The 16,449-nt window shown below is 44.0% G+C and overlaps 1 protein-coding gene across 1 annotated transcript in view; it reads right to left on the bottom strand.

Annotated features, from left to right (window-relative positions):
* Positions 1 to 16,161, bottom strand: part of MOB1B (MOB kinase activator 1B) — a 70,330-nt gene extending 54,169 nt beyond the window's left edge. Inside the window, exon 1 of the mRNA XM_043970566.1 lies at positions 15,916 to 16,161. Coding sequence (XP_043826501.1) covers positions 15,916 to 15,929 — 14 coding nt within the window. The 5' untranslated portion in view covers positions 15,930 to 16,161. The remainder of the gene's footprint in view (positions 1 to 15,915) is intronic.
* Between the last annotated feature and the right edge of the window lie 288 nt (positions 16,162 to 16,449).

Genomic DNA, 16,449 nt, shown 5'->3' on the forward strand with positions numbered 1-16,449 from the left:
TATCTTAAAAAGTGGTGGGTGTTAGGAAGAATGTGGACAGGGGCACATCCCACTATTTAGCTTGGTCATCTGCTGTTTATTTCCTCTACCCCAACCCCTGAAACAAAAGCCACATTTCACCAACCAATCTGACGTGCTTCTCCATATCATCTAATAACCACATCCTTGTTTTCTGGACAACAAAATGTTGTTGTTGCTTTGTTTATTTGTTTGTTTTTTTAAAGAAAATGCTATCTATTGCCATATGAAAAAATGCTCTAGATCACTATTGATCAGAGAACTGCAAATTAAAACAACTCTGAGGTACCACCTCACACCTATCAGATTGGCTAATATGATAAAAAAAAGGAAAATAATAAATGTTGGAGAAGCTGTGGAAAAATTGGAACATTAATGCATTGTTGGTGGAGCTGTGAATCTATCCAACCATTCTGGAGAGCAATTTAGAACTATGCCCAAAGGGCTAGGGGACTGTTCATACCCTTTGATCCAGTGGTACCACTGCTAGGTCTGTACAAAAATATTTATAGCAGCTCTCTTTGTGGTGGCAAAGAACTGGAATTTCGTTATCCCCATCAATAAGGGAATGGCTAAACAAGTTGTGGTATATGAATGTAATGAAATACTATTGTGCTGTAAGAAACAATATGCAGGAGGAGTTCAGAGAAACCTGGAAGGACTTACATGAACTGATGCTGACTGAGAGGAGCAGAACCAGGAGAATATTGTACACAGCAACAGCAACACTGTGTGATGAACAATAGTGATAGACTTGGCTCTTCTTATCAGTGCAACGATCCAAAACAGTTTCAGAGAACTCATGATAGAAAATGTTCTCAACATCCAGAAAAAAGAACTGTGAATTATGAATGCAGATTGAACTGTACTGTTTCTACTTTTGGACTGTTTTTTTTTCCTTCTTTTTTGAAGTTTTTCCCTTGTGCTCTGATTCTTCTTTCACAAGATGACTAATGTAGAAATGTGTTTAATGTGACTGTACATATACAACCTATATCAGACTGTTTTCTGTCTTGGGGAGTAGGGAGGGAAAAGAGGGAGGGAGAAAAATTTGGAACTAAAAATCCTGTGAAAACAAATGTTGAAAACTATTCTTATATGTAACTGGAAAATAACAAAATACTTTAAAAAAAAAGAAAATGGAGAATGAAGAAAAGGGCTTACACAGGCGACATTAAATCCACTGTCTTCAGAAACAGAACATTTAAGGGTCTGAGGTAATTGGACCATAGCCACATCTTCATGATTTACACACGAGTACATACAGTGAATAGTGCCCGGCAAATTCTAAGGCACCTTCAAAATTAGCATCACTCTCTGGAGGACCTAGATTTTTAAATTTTGCTCTTCTCTAAATCGTTTCGTCAACCTGCCACCTCTGGACTTACCCTGTATCACACTAGACCTATAAAACAGAGAGCAATAACTAGGAGAAGAGGAAAAAGGAACAAACACAAGGGCCACCAGAAAGACTGAATTTATAATACATCAAATAGTCTTTATTTTCTAAAAGAAAATGTTTTCCCATGAGTCATAAATAAAACTTAGTCACAAGAGCTGCAAAAGCTGTATCAGTCCAAATTGCATCTGACACTGGAAAAAATTGCCACATTTTAGAGTTTTAAACTGTAACGATTAGAATGACGCCCCCTGCTGGAGACTTACTGTAGAAGAGTTCTGCCCATGAAGCGAAGGTCTTTGAGGGCAAGACCAGGAGTCAGGAAGTGACGTGGGCTAGTGGGAGGAGGAAGGAAGAGACTGGAGCTCAGTCTCACTCTTTTCCTGAGGACTCTGATGGAGAGCGGAGCTAGAAATGTGCTCTCCCTTTAATAGACAGGAATCTAGGCCTTTTTCTCTCTCTTTACCAAATTCTTGTTTTCCTTAATAAATGCTTAAAAGCCTAACTCTTGCTAAAGCTTATAATTTATTGGCGACCACTCATTAGATATTTTAGACAGACTAGCTAGAATTTTAGCCCTTAACAAAACTTAAGCAGTTGAAATTGTTCAATAAACCCAAAGAACACAAACTACCTTAGACTCATAAATTAGAATTACTAGAAACTGGAAAGCAGTTTGGCAAAGAATAGGTTTAGATGAGCAATTTACAATATATATCACAATAAAGCTTCAAATGGACAGGATTTAATTATAGAATCATTAAGAAAGTAAGAGAAGGGAAGTATTCCTTTACAAAACTATGACCAGGAGGATAATCTTTTTTTTTTAAAGAAGGCTTCACAATTTATTCATTTGTTTTTTTATTTGGCACAGGTATGTTTTATTATTTTCTAGTTACATGTAGAGATCGTTTTCAACATTTGTTTTTATAAGATTTCTAGTTCCAAATTTTTCTCCCTCCCTCCCTCCCCCACCCAAGACAGTAAGCAATCCAATAGAGGTTATATATGTGCAAGCACATTAAACATATTTCTGCATTAGTCATGCTGTGAAAGAAGAATCATAACAAAAGGGAAAACCTCAAAAAAACAAAAACAAAAAAGTAGAAACAGTACGGTTCAATCTGCACCTAGATTCCACAGTTCTTTCTTCTGGATGTAGAAAGCATTTTCCATCATGAGTCCTTTTGAATTATCTTGGATCACTGTATTGCTGAGAAGAGTTAAGTCTATTACAGCTGATCATCACACAATGTTGTTGATACTGTGTACAATGTTCCGGTTCTGCTCATTTCACTCAGCATCAATTCATGTAAGTGTTTCCAAGTTTTTCTGAAATCTGCCTGCTTATCGTTTCTTATAGTACAACAATAGTCCGTTACATTCATATACTACAACTTGTTTAGCCATTGCCCAACTAATGGCCATCCCAGGGGGATAATTCTTAACTAAGCAAGGAACAGAAATTATCATACAAGGTAAAACAATTTCAATTACCTAAAATTTAAAAGGTTTTACAAACAAAATTAACATGACAGTTTAAGGAAAACTCAATCAGGGGTAGAAGGGAGAAAGAGAACATCCAAAATAGCTATAATTTACCAAAATATATAAAATATCAATATATATTTCTCAAAGGATAGGAAGTTTTTAAAAGAACTGCTGGGGCAGTTAGGTGGCCCAGTGGATAAAGCAGGGGCCCTGGATTCAGTAGGCCCTGAGTTCAGATCCGGCCTCAAATACTTGACACTTACTAGCTGTGTGACCCTGGGAAAATCACTTAACCCTCACTGCCCTACAAAACAAACAAAAAAAGAACCACTAATTAGTCCGTAAGAAAAAATGCTCCATATTACTAAAAAGAGAAAATGAAAACAATCCTGAGGGTTCACCACATACCCATCAAAATGGCAAAAATGATAAAAGTATGAAAATAGTGCTGGAGGGGCTGTGCAAAGACAAGAACCTCATGCATTTTTAGTAGTGGTGTGAAGGTATGTGAGAAAAATCTCTAAAACTGTTTATCTCCTTTGACTCCAGGCCATGTGATGCCACTCCGTGGCATATCATCCTAAGCAGGTCAGTAAGAAAAAGGTTCCATATAAACTAAAATATGCACAGCAACAGGTTTTGCGGTAACAAAAAGCCAGGGAAAGCCTGGCTGACTGAGTCAGGAGCAACAGAATGTAAGACCCAGAGAGTCATAGGTAGCCTCGGAGAAGCTCAAGGGCTTGTGGGGAGTCTGAGGTCTGCCAAGGCTGACATCACAAACATTTCGAAACCTTGTGCAGCAATTGGTGGTGATGAAACAGCCAGGCCAAGCACATGCCATATGCACTGCACGGACATCATAGCATGAAGGGGAAAGCTCGTCTCCCTTTGTCATTTGTGCGTGGTACATCTTACAGAGACTGCTGGGAGGTCCAGGAGGCCCTGAAGAAGAGGGCGCCATAGGAGGGAAGAAGTGCTCCGTGGGCGCTACATGAAGAATACAGCAGGGCAGCCCAGAGTTCCTTCAGAAGCCAGCACGTGTTCGAGTTGGTGGAATTACTGAGTAAAGGAAGACAGGCCTAGAACTGCCCAGGATTCCTATTGGGAAGCACCATCTAGAAATGCGGGCACAGACTGGAGGCCCAAAGACCACAAAGTGTCTGGAGATGGAAAGACGGACAGAACAGCCTGACTTATGAGGACCAAAGTCAGACCAGCCAGCCAGCTGGCACCCATCTAGAATGCTTTACCCTGTACCACTGAGAGGAGACAAAGGCTAGAGAGGCCCAGAGACTCGCCCAGAACCAGATGAGTGCTCCAGAGTGTTCCTTACTGCTTTACCAGTACAAGGACACCTGTGGCCCGGCTCAGGCAAAGAAGCAGGATGACATTTTGTAACAACTGTGGTCCGGAAGAATACAGGGAGTTATACCCTAAATGTTTGCATAGGTGATACCAAATCAACAGTCTTCAAAAACTGAACATTTGAGGGTTTGACGTAATTGGGCCGTGGGGCAGCTAGGTGGCACAGCGGATAAAGCACTGACCCTAGATTCGGGAGGACCTGAATTCAAATCCGACCTCAGACACTTGACACTTACTAGCTGTGTGACCCTGGGCAAATCACTTAACCCTTATTGCCCCCCTCCCCCAAAAAAGAATGCTATGAAGTAATTGGGTCATAACCACAATATCTGCATCATTTACACGAGTTCATGGAATGAATGGTGCTGAGCCAATTCTAAGGTGACTTCAGGCTCCAAAGAGGAGCACTCCTCATGTGAGAAGCTGAATCCCAAAGGATGGTAACAAAAAATGAAAGTAGAGTCAGAGATGGAGATCGCCCCGACCCCAAAGCAGTATGGCCTCATAGTAAGCTCAGTACAAGAGATGCGTATATTCTCAATGTACCAGCAGGGATGTGGAATGAGCCTGAGAAATACCTCACAAAACACATCTAACTTTGTCTAGAAGGAGCTCACAAGATTTTATCTGGGACGGCTACTATCAGACCCCATCTTCAGAACAATTGGTGAATTGCATCATCACAGAGTCTAGCAGCATGGGTGCACATATGTGTATACACACACCAAACCTTTATTTGAGAAATCTGATACCAAATAATAAGCACAAAATAATGAGGTACAGAAAACAGTCCATGGGTCAGTCCAAAAGTATTCATTAAAGCACCTCCTATCTGCCAGGCATCATACTAAGTACTAGAGATACAAAAGAGGGTCCCTGCCCTCAAGCAGCTCATAATCTAATGGAGGAGACAACATATAAACAAGTATATGCAAAAATGTGTGATGAAGATCACTCTCCCCTTTCCTTTATCAAGGGGGAAAAACCCCTATCTAACAGAAAGGCTCTTCATTTTACTTCCAACTGACTGGAAAAAAATAGACCAACTAACTACTGACTGGCCAGAAGTACACAATCCGACCCAAACTCTCACAGCACCTTGAGGCTACATGGGAAAAAATCCCAGTCACAGCTGGGAGAGCACAAGGCCAGAGATCACATACTAAATTTGCTTCAACTAAGGCAGGAATCAGTTGCTAAAAGTGCTCCTTAGGTCACCCAGACGGACTCTACTTTTTGCCACAGTTTGGGGTCCTGTCCAAACCACAAGCACTTTGTGTTAGAGCTTCCACCCCTGACAGCTTGCCATTCCCCAATCTAAAAAGCATTTTGGAAAAGTCTCTCAGGCTTGGAGTCGGACTGAACTGGAGGACTCTTTCAGGAGACCCTGACCAACAGAATACCTCAACACAACACTATGCTTAGACTAAACAAATCAGCTTTGACCAATCAGTTTGCTGTGATCCATAAGCAAAAGTGCGATATCCAAGAGATGAAGAGAGCTGGGGAGGAGGGGAGGTGGCAAACATCTATAAAAATGATAGCTACAAGGGGCTTCTTTTCAACTACTGCGTAAGTTAAAGCCAACAGCGCACAGGGTTAATCGAAGCCTCCCTAGAAGAGAGGAGTGAGACTATGAAGCCTGGGACACGTGAAACCTTTTTCTTCTGAACTTCTATTATTGGACTCTATCTACGTCACCTTCTAGGTATAAAGGTTCTTAACCCTGTGCCCACGAACCTGTTTAAAAAATATTTTGATAAGTACATTTCAATATGAATGGTTTCCATCAACTTGATTGTATGCACTTAGCATTGTTTTGAGTAACAGTCAATATTCTTTCCCCAACAATGGCCAGAGGGCTCCATGATCCTCCTTGTTCTAGAGCACGGCTTCTCAAAGCCAGGGTCCCCAAGGTCAAAACGATTTTCATTTCTAACACATTAACTACAAATACATATAACCAATATCAAGAAAAATTCTTGGGGGGAAGGGTCGTGTGGGTCTCAATTTTTAAGAGTGTAAAGGGGGCCTAAGACCAGAAAGTTTGAGAACAGCTACTACTCTAGAGAGAAGCAAAGGCTTAAGAAGACATAGGAAAGCTAGACAGTTGTCTATCCCTGCTTCCCCCCTCCCTCCAAAGAGCCTCCACTTATCTTCAAAGGGCCTGCCTGCTTGCCTTTCATCAAATTCCAGAGATCACCAAGGGTCAGCTGGAGACAAAATCCAACCACTTCATTCTATGACCCCTAAAAACGCTGCCCCAACTGATCTTTCAGCATTGCAGATGTTTGTGAGAGTCAGGTAGCTGACTGTATGGTTACACTTCCCAAGCAGCTGAGATCTGGTTAAAATCCAGAGACCATCCCCTTGTTCTCAGACACATCCTGTTACTTTCAAGGTCATCACAAGTCCTGCTGCTGGGGCCTTCGGAAACCAACAGGGCATTGATATGAGGCTTTTATCATCTACATAACCTGGCTGTGGTTCCCAATATTTACCAGCCATGTGACTGTGACTATGCCACTTAATCTTACTAAGATTCCATTTTCTCAGTTGTAAAACAGAAACAATATTACATGAGAAAAAAATGACCTCACAGTCTTGTGAGGCCCAAACGTGATAAAGTCACGTAAAAGGTTGTTTCAACTTTAAAGCATTATGGGATTACTAGCTAGTATCATTATCAGAGGGGGTTACTTTCCCCTTTGATAGTCAAGTGTGAGTTCTGTTATATACAGCTGCCTTTGTTCAGCCAGCCTCTTCATCAAGATAACCCCAAACTAAGACCACCATTTCCTAGGCTCTATATTTGATAATATCTCAGAATCACTGTTAAATTATCCCAGTTCTCTCTGTGGAGACAGGCATTTATTTGAAAGCTCACTGCAATATGGTGTACAAAATATGTTTTAGCACTCTCAAGTCCTTTCTTGAAAGAGGACCACGAGTTAATACAAAACATCAGGAGATAAGCAGAGGAAAACGGTGGGAGGCTCACACAGATACAATTACTAACCCCTTCCCCCCAAAAAAAGGAAAAAAGGAAAGACTCCCAAGGTATTTTGATATTTATGTGTAAGCAGGTGCTATCTCTTTCATATGCTTCATTTTCACAGGGAGCAGGAAAAGCACTTGTGAAAAAGGAGAAAAATCTATCAACTGATAAAGGATGCAACATATTACCTCCTTTGGAAATGAACATTTAGATTCCTGAGATTAATAGAAGAGAACTTTTGTTTAATCAAAACTGTTAATTTACGTATAAAGAAGCAATTTTCAGATGGAATGTGAGCCCTTTGGGTCAGAATAAAGAGTCAACATGTAAATTGAGGGAGACGCCTCATATGTATGTGAACAGTATAAAAGGGGTAAAGAAAGAACTTTTTATTTATTTAAAACTGATAAAACAGGTGTGAATAAACACTTTTCAAAGACAGAGAATGTGACAGAGGACCATTTGAAGGGTTGGAGCTGCAAGATATTCTGGTCCTTCAGCTAATTTGCATATAACCAGCTTAAGAGAATTCAAAAATGATGCATTTACAATGTTTTTTCCAGGGCGACTATAAGTTCTATAAATGCTTCTTCAGTTAGTGAACAGAACAGGATCTGCCCACTCGGAAAACAGCAGGGACCTGGCAAAGGAAGCGCAAGCCAGGGACGTGTGGCTGTTCTGGAAGGGGCCGGGCACTGGGACCCGAGGTGTCGGGACTCCTGTGGCAGTGAGGCGCCACCCTTCACCTGAAATGCCCAGTGAGCACTTCCCCCCCAACATCGGTGTGTAGCAGCACAGCAAAGCCAGCAGTAGCACATAAACAAGAGGTTGCTAGGTTACCGAGCCCCGCAGACAGAAAAACTTCCACCATATTAAAAAGCTTTCGTGCTGGTCATTGGACTCCTCCAATGCTGAGTATTCTCCACTCAATTGCACAAGGTACTAAGAAGGGAGTGCCCTAGAAATCAACAAGAGGGAAACCAAGCAGTTACTAACAACTCCCAGGTTAAAAGTGGCAGTTAGGGAAAAATAAATAAATAAATAAGCTTAGCTTTCTATTTTAAATTTAGGGGGGAAAAGCAAATTCTAAACTCAAAGCAAAAAACACCGGCAAGAAGTCCATATTCTGTTTTTCATAATTGGCCCCTTTTGAGATGCCATACTTTGGGTTCCAAGATTTTCTTTTACTATTGCTTTTTGTCTCAGTTTCCTTAATGCCTTCTTTGAAGAGTCTGCAAGCAGGAAAAGGGGTGTGGGCGCAGAATCTAGTCTAGAGATAGAGAGAGAGACTTCTGGTTCAGGCCTTGAGCCAAAAAAGCTGTCTCCAGAAGGCTATCTCCTCCACAAGGCTCACGATTAAGTTATGTTTTTAAAATACTCCACATGTACCTACAATGAATGCTTTAACATAAAAAAGTAGATCACAGAAATAGAATGATGAACAGAACAAGTTAGAACTCCAAGACCTAGTCCAGCCCCTCCCTACAGGTTCAAATAAACCACCTCTGATGTTAGAGGATTTCATGAGAGCACTAGGAGCCCCTAGCTAGGTGGCGCTATAGTGGATAGAGCACAGCCCTGGATTCAGGAGGACCTGAGTTCAAATCCAGCCTCAGACACTTAATACTTACTAGCTGTGTGACCCTGGGCAAGTCACTTAACCCCAATTGCCTCAACAACATTTAAAAAATTAAAAAAAAAAAAACTTCATGATAGCACTAGACCAGAGGTTAAGGTACCTTTTTTTTTCAATGAGAAGACCAGGAATCACTCCAAAGAGGCCCAAACAGGCAGATCCCCTCCCTTGTGGAGTCTGTGTTCAGTGTAAAAAGTAACTGCAGCTGACAAAGCAGAGGTCGGACCAAATCACTCACTGTCGCCCCCGAAACCCTCCCATTCAATACTGGGGACAGGAAAACATAAATGGAAGTCTCTGTCCTCAAAGAGCTGGCCTTTTATCAGGAGATAACATGTACATGATAAATACAAGTTCTAATTCCGATGTTATCTACTCTCTGAAACCTTTTCTGATCCTCTAAGAAGTGATCATCCTTGATTCCCTCCTAGCACTTTGGCCCCTGCCTATATATTTATCATTTTTTTTTAAGTGAGGCAATTGGGGTTAAATGACTTGCCCAGGGTCACTCAGCTAGTAAGTGTTAAGTGTCTGAGGCCGGATTTGAACTCAGGTACTCCTGACTCCAGGGCCGGTGCTCTATCCACTGTGCCACCTAGCTGCCCCTATCATATTTTTTTAAACTCTCATTAGATGGAGCTCAAGACAGAGACAAACAGACAGTCAGACACACACACACACACACACACACACACCACGCACGCACCCCTTCCTTGAATCTGCATTACAGAGACTAAGGAGATTACTACTGTCTCTTGAAGAGTCAGGTAAGAAGCAGGTATTCTTCCTGTAGCTTTAAAAGCAGAGAGGGAAGGGGCAACTAGGTGGCGCAGTGGATAGAGCAAGGCCCTGGAGTCAGGAGGACCTGAGTTCAAATCCAGCCTCAGACACTTAATTACTAGCTGTGTGACCCTGGGCAAGTCACTTAACCCCAAATGCCTCACCCCCCCCAAAAAAAAAAGCAGAGAGGGAATGCCAGGAGTTGTAACAAGAGTTCAAGCCAGCAGGGTAAAGGTGTTAGCCAATCAGTGCCTTGATGGGGCCCATCTCTCCCTCTGGAGTTGGGGTCTGCTTTTTTACTATATCTAAAGATTTCCTTGATAAACTGTGGAGAGAGACTGCAAAGCAGCTGAAGGAGGGACAGAGAGGAATGGGATGGAGGATCTTTGCTGGGGAAAATTTTTCAATTTTATCTCTCAAAGAAGCTATAGAAGAGATTTCACTTAATATGTTAGGACACACTAAGGATTATATTGACTAGACCAATGAAGACAACTATGGATATTTTAATTGTTTGAATGTACTCTAGCAGTAGCTATATATGAATATACACACTATTTTCATGTCTTTATATTTATTGATTCTGTTAAATAAAATTATATATTTAACATTTAATAATAGAGCAATTACTACTGAGAAAGGAGAGTTCTCCATTTCATTAAATACTATTGAATGAATTTTGTAGAAGTTCAAGCTAATTAATTACCTAAGAAATAAATTGTCTGGATAAAGCACTGGCCCTGGATTCAGGAGGTTCTGCTCTCAGATATTTGATTGACACTTACTAGCTGTGTGACCCCAGGCAAGTCACTTAACCCTCATTGTCCCACAAAAAAATAAAAAATAAATTGTCCAAACATATCCTTAGTTTGTTCTAAAGGTGGGGATTCATCAATTAAACACATAGGAACTCAGCTACAGGCTGAGATTGAGTGACAACCTACAAGTGAGCAAGGTCAGACCCTGGACCCCTACAATCTGCTGCATATTGGGGTCAAATTCCCAGCTGCCACATGTAAAAGTGGGGGGAGGCATGGCTTCCCATTAAGCTGTTACATAGAGACCCATCTCTCTATCAAGAATAAATGAGGTTCCGGGGGCAGCTAGGTGGCGCAGTGGATAGAGCACCAGCCCTGGAGTCAGGAGTACCTGAGTTCAAATCCGACCTCAGACACTTAACACTTACTAGCTGTGTAACCCTGGGGAAGTCACTTAACCTCAACTGCCTCACTAAAAAAAAAAAAAAAAAAAAAAGAATAAATGAGGTTCCAAATCCAGAGCTTGTCACCTGCTAAAACTATCAGTATGGTCCATCAACCCTAGCAACCAATCAACAAGCATTTCATTTATTAAGGGTCTATGAAACCTCCAGACAAGTGTCTGTCTTGGTGATCTCATCAGTAGCTGTGGGTTTAATTTATCATGTGCAGGAAGATGACTCCCAGAGCCTAGCCAGCTGCTGTTCTGAAGTGGGCGGCCCATACACACAGCAACCTCACACATCCAAGAGAACTTAGTACTTTTCTCAACCTTTCCAGTCACCCAAGTCGGAAACCTTGGTCTCCTCCATGACTCCTCATTCTCATTCAATCCACTACCAAATCTTCTCTCTTGCCCCCTCTTCTCCACTCGTGGGTCACCTAGTTTGCTGCAATAGCTCCCTAACTGGCCTCCCTGCTTCAGGTCTTGAAAGGCCTCGGGTTAAAAATCTCAGCCATTACTTCTGTGCCTACATTTACTACCTAGGTAACTTTGGGCAAATCATTCTAACCTCTTAGGCCCCAGCTTCCTCAGCTTTATAAAAGGGGTGGGGTGGGGAGCGGTGTTGGTCTAGGGTCACTTCTACATGGAATTTCTATGAAACCTTAGTTTCCTAATCGAGTGCCCCATTCTGCCAGTTATAGGTGAAAGAAGGGCTTGAATTTTAAGCTCATCCCTATTCTCTCCAACCAGGTTGTAATTACAGAACATTTTCTTCTTGTGGCATAAACAACAAATCTTTTTGAAGTCTGGATTTTCTGCCACCACCAATTCTTTCCAAAACATTTTAGAGCCTAGCAAAGTCTCAGAGACACTTTTATTATAAAAAGCCTGAGATTTACCTAATACAGGCTCAACAAATAGGGTTTTCCTAACATTCCCATATCTGTTACCTGAACATCTAGCATTTCTTTTCATTTCTTTCCAATAATACATCAAATGATACAGACCCAGCCCTGTAAAGGTAGCGCTCCCCTCCCCACCCCCCTATCACTTTAACCTCGTCTCCCCTAGTTCCTTTGCACACCCCCCACAGGATTCTGAATCAAGAGCTAAGTGCAACCCTGGGCCTTGAAAGCCTCTAACAAGTCATGAATCAGCTCCTTCTGAAATCTCTTCCTTCCTCCTTGTGACCCTCATATTCTCACCAGTCAACCTACTCAGCAGAAATTCTATTCAGGCAACAGGACACTTTCAAGAATTAAAAAAGGAGATCTATTAGTGAAGAGTCCTCCCTCTGTGATTCCCCAGCACTGTTAGCACCTCTTGTCCACTTTCATAGCAGTTCACATTTCTATACAAATTAGTTAACAAATTTTAACGCCCCTATTAAAGCTTTAAGTTGCACTAAAACTCTGGGGACACCCTGTTATTATACAATCTCAGGTCGTCAGAATGCATCCTCATTCAATTAGAAAGCACTAATATAAGCACCTACTATGTGCCAGGCCCTGTTCTAGGCAATGGGGATAAAGCCAAACAGAGGAGTTTGTTTTTGATCTTACGGCAATAAAGTAGGAACCACCAGAATTTACTAAACAGAGGATTAAGTGACAACTCCTAGAAGCTAGTGGTGGATGGACTAATTTCTCATCTTTGTTGTAAAACACTTAAAATGTTTAAGAGCACCTTGCTCAGCACCAAATAAATGTTTGATAGCCTAAATGAAGAGTCTTCCTTTCTGCCCAGTTCTTAGGCCAGAAGTATCAATGTGAATGTACTGAAATATTATTGTGAGAAATAACGAAGAGAGATGAGACTTCAGAAAATCCTGGAAAGCAGGGAACTGATGCAGAGTGAAAGGAACAAATCCCAGAGAATAATTTACACACAGACAACATTGTAAAGAAAAACCACCTTACAAGACTTAAGACCAAAGCAAAGACCAACCACAGCCCCAAAGGGCTGGCAGCAAGCATGTTACCCTCTGGAGATACACATTTTTGACCATGGTGACTGTGTGGGTGTTTTACTTCAACAGGCCTGTTTGTTCCCAAGGTGTTTTCTGTCTTTAATTGGGCAAAGGAGGGCAATGGTGATGCTAAAAGAAGAAGAAAATAAAAACGGGGGGGAGGGGGGCTGAAATATTTTTAGAGGCAAATCAGAAGGAAGCAGAGACTAGCAGGGAAGTTGTAAGTCATGGGTGGAATCTGGTGTGTTCTTTCACGGAAATGCTTCCCACGCAATCCTCCTTCTGTGTCCTACTTTGTGGAATTTATCGTTTGGGGAGTGTTTGTAAAATTAAGAATAGGGAATTATTTTCCAATCTCTCCTAGCCCCATAACTCTATGAATAAATGAGCCACATTAAAAACTGTACTGGCTTCCCTGCCTGTCTTCAAGCTCCAGCTAAAATTCCACCTTCTGCAAGAAGCCTTTCCCAACCCCCTCAACGTTCCCAGCCGCCTCCTCAGTTGATCACCAATTTACCAAGCCTAAAGTTTGTTTACACAGGCTCGGTGGAACTTCCTCTCCCAAGTCAGACTGGGAGCCCCCTGAGGGCAGGGCCTATCTTTGGAATCCCAGCACTTAATCCATGCAGGTGGACTAGATGATCTGCATTTGGAACAAGGAAACAAGATCACCTTCAGTTACATTCTGCCCAAAGACTGACTGCCTCAGCCCCCTGAGCCCAGGGATAACTCGCAGTGGCTGTCACAGCAGCTGCCCAGCTTTCCCAGCCTTGGAGCCAGCAATCAGCACTCCAAATCTGTGCTTAGGCAGGTCGCCTCCGAGCTAAGAGGCAGGCTGCACTGATTCCATTCGGAAAAATTCTGTAAAAGGTTATCGATTTAGACCCAGGCACTGTTTTGCGATAGGGCACAATTTCTGCTTAAGAAGCCTGAATAGGACATACACTTAGGGAAGGGTTTTTTAAGCTCAAAAATCAAGGACGCCAAACACGTCTTTACATATCGAGGAAGCAGAGGCATGCTCAGACTATATGTGGATTTCATACACAAAGGGACCTCAGAGGTCATCAGGTCCAACAGCCTTCATGTGACAGATAAAGAAACTGAGGGGAACCCAGAGAGGCTAGTGAAGTTGTGCTGACCAGAAACATGTATCGTTTTTATGTCTGTTTCACAATACTGGGTAGTAGCAAGGGTTGATGCTTAACATTTTACCCGGATGCCCCCACAAAATTATGTCCTGGATGTGAACGCTGTTGGTTCAAGGAGAAGTGAAACTATCCTGGGTTGTGATGCCGATTTACTGAAAACTGGGCAAAAGAAACTGAAACAGAAACCACTCTTCTCAGCTACTTTTCCCAGAAGTTCTTCTCTCAGCACTTAAGGAAAAGCGGATGGGCTTCAATTCTTTACGTTTTATTAGCACTTCGCAATCACAGACTAAACATGGGTCAACTGTACTTCAAAGCAATGGTTCTGAAACTGGGACCCTGAAAATTTTTCTAATGGTCCTTGCCTCAATCCCAGAAAGTTTTGTTTTTTTAAAAGTGGATAGGACAGGGGCAGCAAGGTGGTGCAGTGGATAAAGCACTGGCCCTGGATCTGGATTCAGGAGGACCTGAATTCAAATCCAGCCTCAAACACTTGACACTTACTAGCTGTGTGTGACCCTGGGCAAGTCACTTAACCCTCACTGCCCCGCCAAAAAAAAAAAAAAAAAAAGAGTGGACAGGACAGAACGGGCATGCTATGGGGTCCACAGAGTCAGAGTCTGACATGACTGAATGACTGCTCTACACTTTTAAGCAAAAACATATCCCCTTCTTCCCTCAAACACAGTATTAAGACTTTTAACCAAATTCTAGTACAGGAAAAAAAAACAGGCAAGAAGTAATCAGCAGCAACAATCAAAATATGAAGGCCGCCTTAACGATAATGCAGATAGCATGCAAAAGTTCTATCAGTGGACAGTATGATCTTGGTGGGCTGACCAAAGTGGCCCTCTTTGGCTGTTTTCAACTGTAAGAGGCCACTGCCTAGACGGGTGACCTTGGACAAGTCAGCACTCTGCTCTTCAGTCAACTCATTTGTTTCATAGGGGGCCACAGAAGATGTTCGAGTCCCTTGCATCGTTAGAGGCTAGACTACATGCGTGTTGTATGCACATGGCTGTGGGTACCTTGTCTCCCCCATTAGATTTGAGCCTCTTGAGTCCAGGGACCTGTCTTAGATCCCTAATTCTATTCATGAACCAGGTTAAAAATGGGATTCGCCGGGCTCCCTCCTTTTTAGAAGCAGCCTTTCCCAACCTCCCCGGCCCCCCTGCTAGTGATTAACTCCAGTTTATTCTGGGTCTGGCTTGTAGGTCATTGTTTGCATGTGGCTTCCCCCACCGGATGATGAGGGCCCCGAGGGCAGGAGATGGTTTCTGCCTTTCTTCGTACGCCGGGCAGTGAGTGTGTGTGTGTGTGTGAGTGTGTGTGAGTGTGTGTGAGTGCGTATGTGCAAATATGGCTACTCATACTCATCTATCAACATACATATGCACATGTTCTGGACGTGCACTCGTGTGTCCATACTAGTGTATGTACACGTATAGACACACCCGCCTGTGTCTGTAAACACACATCTATACGTGTGTATATATAGACACACACGTGTGTCTATACATACATGCACACATGTACATCCACGGAGCAGATGAACCCGTGCTCAGAGGGACTGATGCACACGTATACACACTAGTGTGTACACACACACACGTGTGGCGCCCAGGCTGTCCGAGGTCCTCAGCGCCCTCTCCGCCGGACCCCGCCGCTGACCCCTCCCCCTCCCGCTCTCCCCGGCCCGGCAGGAGGGGCTGGGGGCGGGGCCGGGGTCACGGGGAGGGGGGAGAAGTAGGAGGGGAGAAGCAGGCACGGGGGGGGGGGGGGAGTCCCGGGAGGCGGGCGCGGAGGCCCCGGAGCCCGGGCGGCCGGAGGGGCCGCGGGCCTCCGGACAAAGGGGCAGGAGCGGCGCGGGCGGGGCGGGGCGGGGGCGCGGCAGCTGCTACTCACAACAAGAAGCTCATGTCGGACGCGGGGAGGGGGCGCGGCGGCACCGGCGGCGGGGAGGGGGCGGCAGCTCCGGGCCGTCGCTCGGGCTCGGCTCGTTCCCGGGGCAGGGAGCGGGGAGAACACGGCCCGAGTCCCTCGGGGGAGGGGGCGGAGGCGGACGAGGAGGAGGAGGAGGAGGAGGGGCCCTTGGCTCCAATCGCCGCCGCCGCCGCCGCCTCCTTCTGTCCTTCTCGGCTTCCTTCCCGGCCTCTGCTGGCCGGTCCCGCCTCCTCGGAAGCTCTCGCGAGATCCGCTCGAGGACGCGCGCCCCTATCGCCCCGCCCTCCCCGAGGCCCCGCCCCTCCTCTTCCAGGAGGGCAGGGCGAGAGGACAGGTTTGAGTTGAGGGCGCGCAGGCTCGGAGACCGGGCGAGCGGGGGGGCGTGGTTAGAGAAGAAGGAACGACCCGCCCCGTGATCCCATTGGACGAGGGAACGCTCCAGGGGGAAGGCGAGAAGCGATGGGCACGGCCGAGTCAAGCGCACGAAACTGCGAG

Source organism: Dromiciops gliroides, chromosome 6 (assembly GCF_019393635.1).
Source record: "Dromiciops gliroides isolate mDroGli1 chromosome 6, mDroGli1.pri, whole genome shotgun sequence".
In the NCBI taxonomy this organism is placed as follows: domain Eukaryota; kingdom Metazoa; phylum Chordata; class Mammalia; order Microbiotheria; family Microbiotheriidae; genus Dromiciops; species Dromiciops gliroides.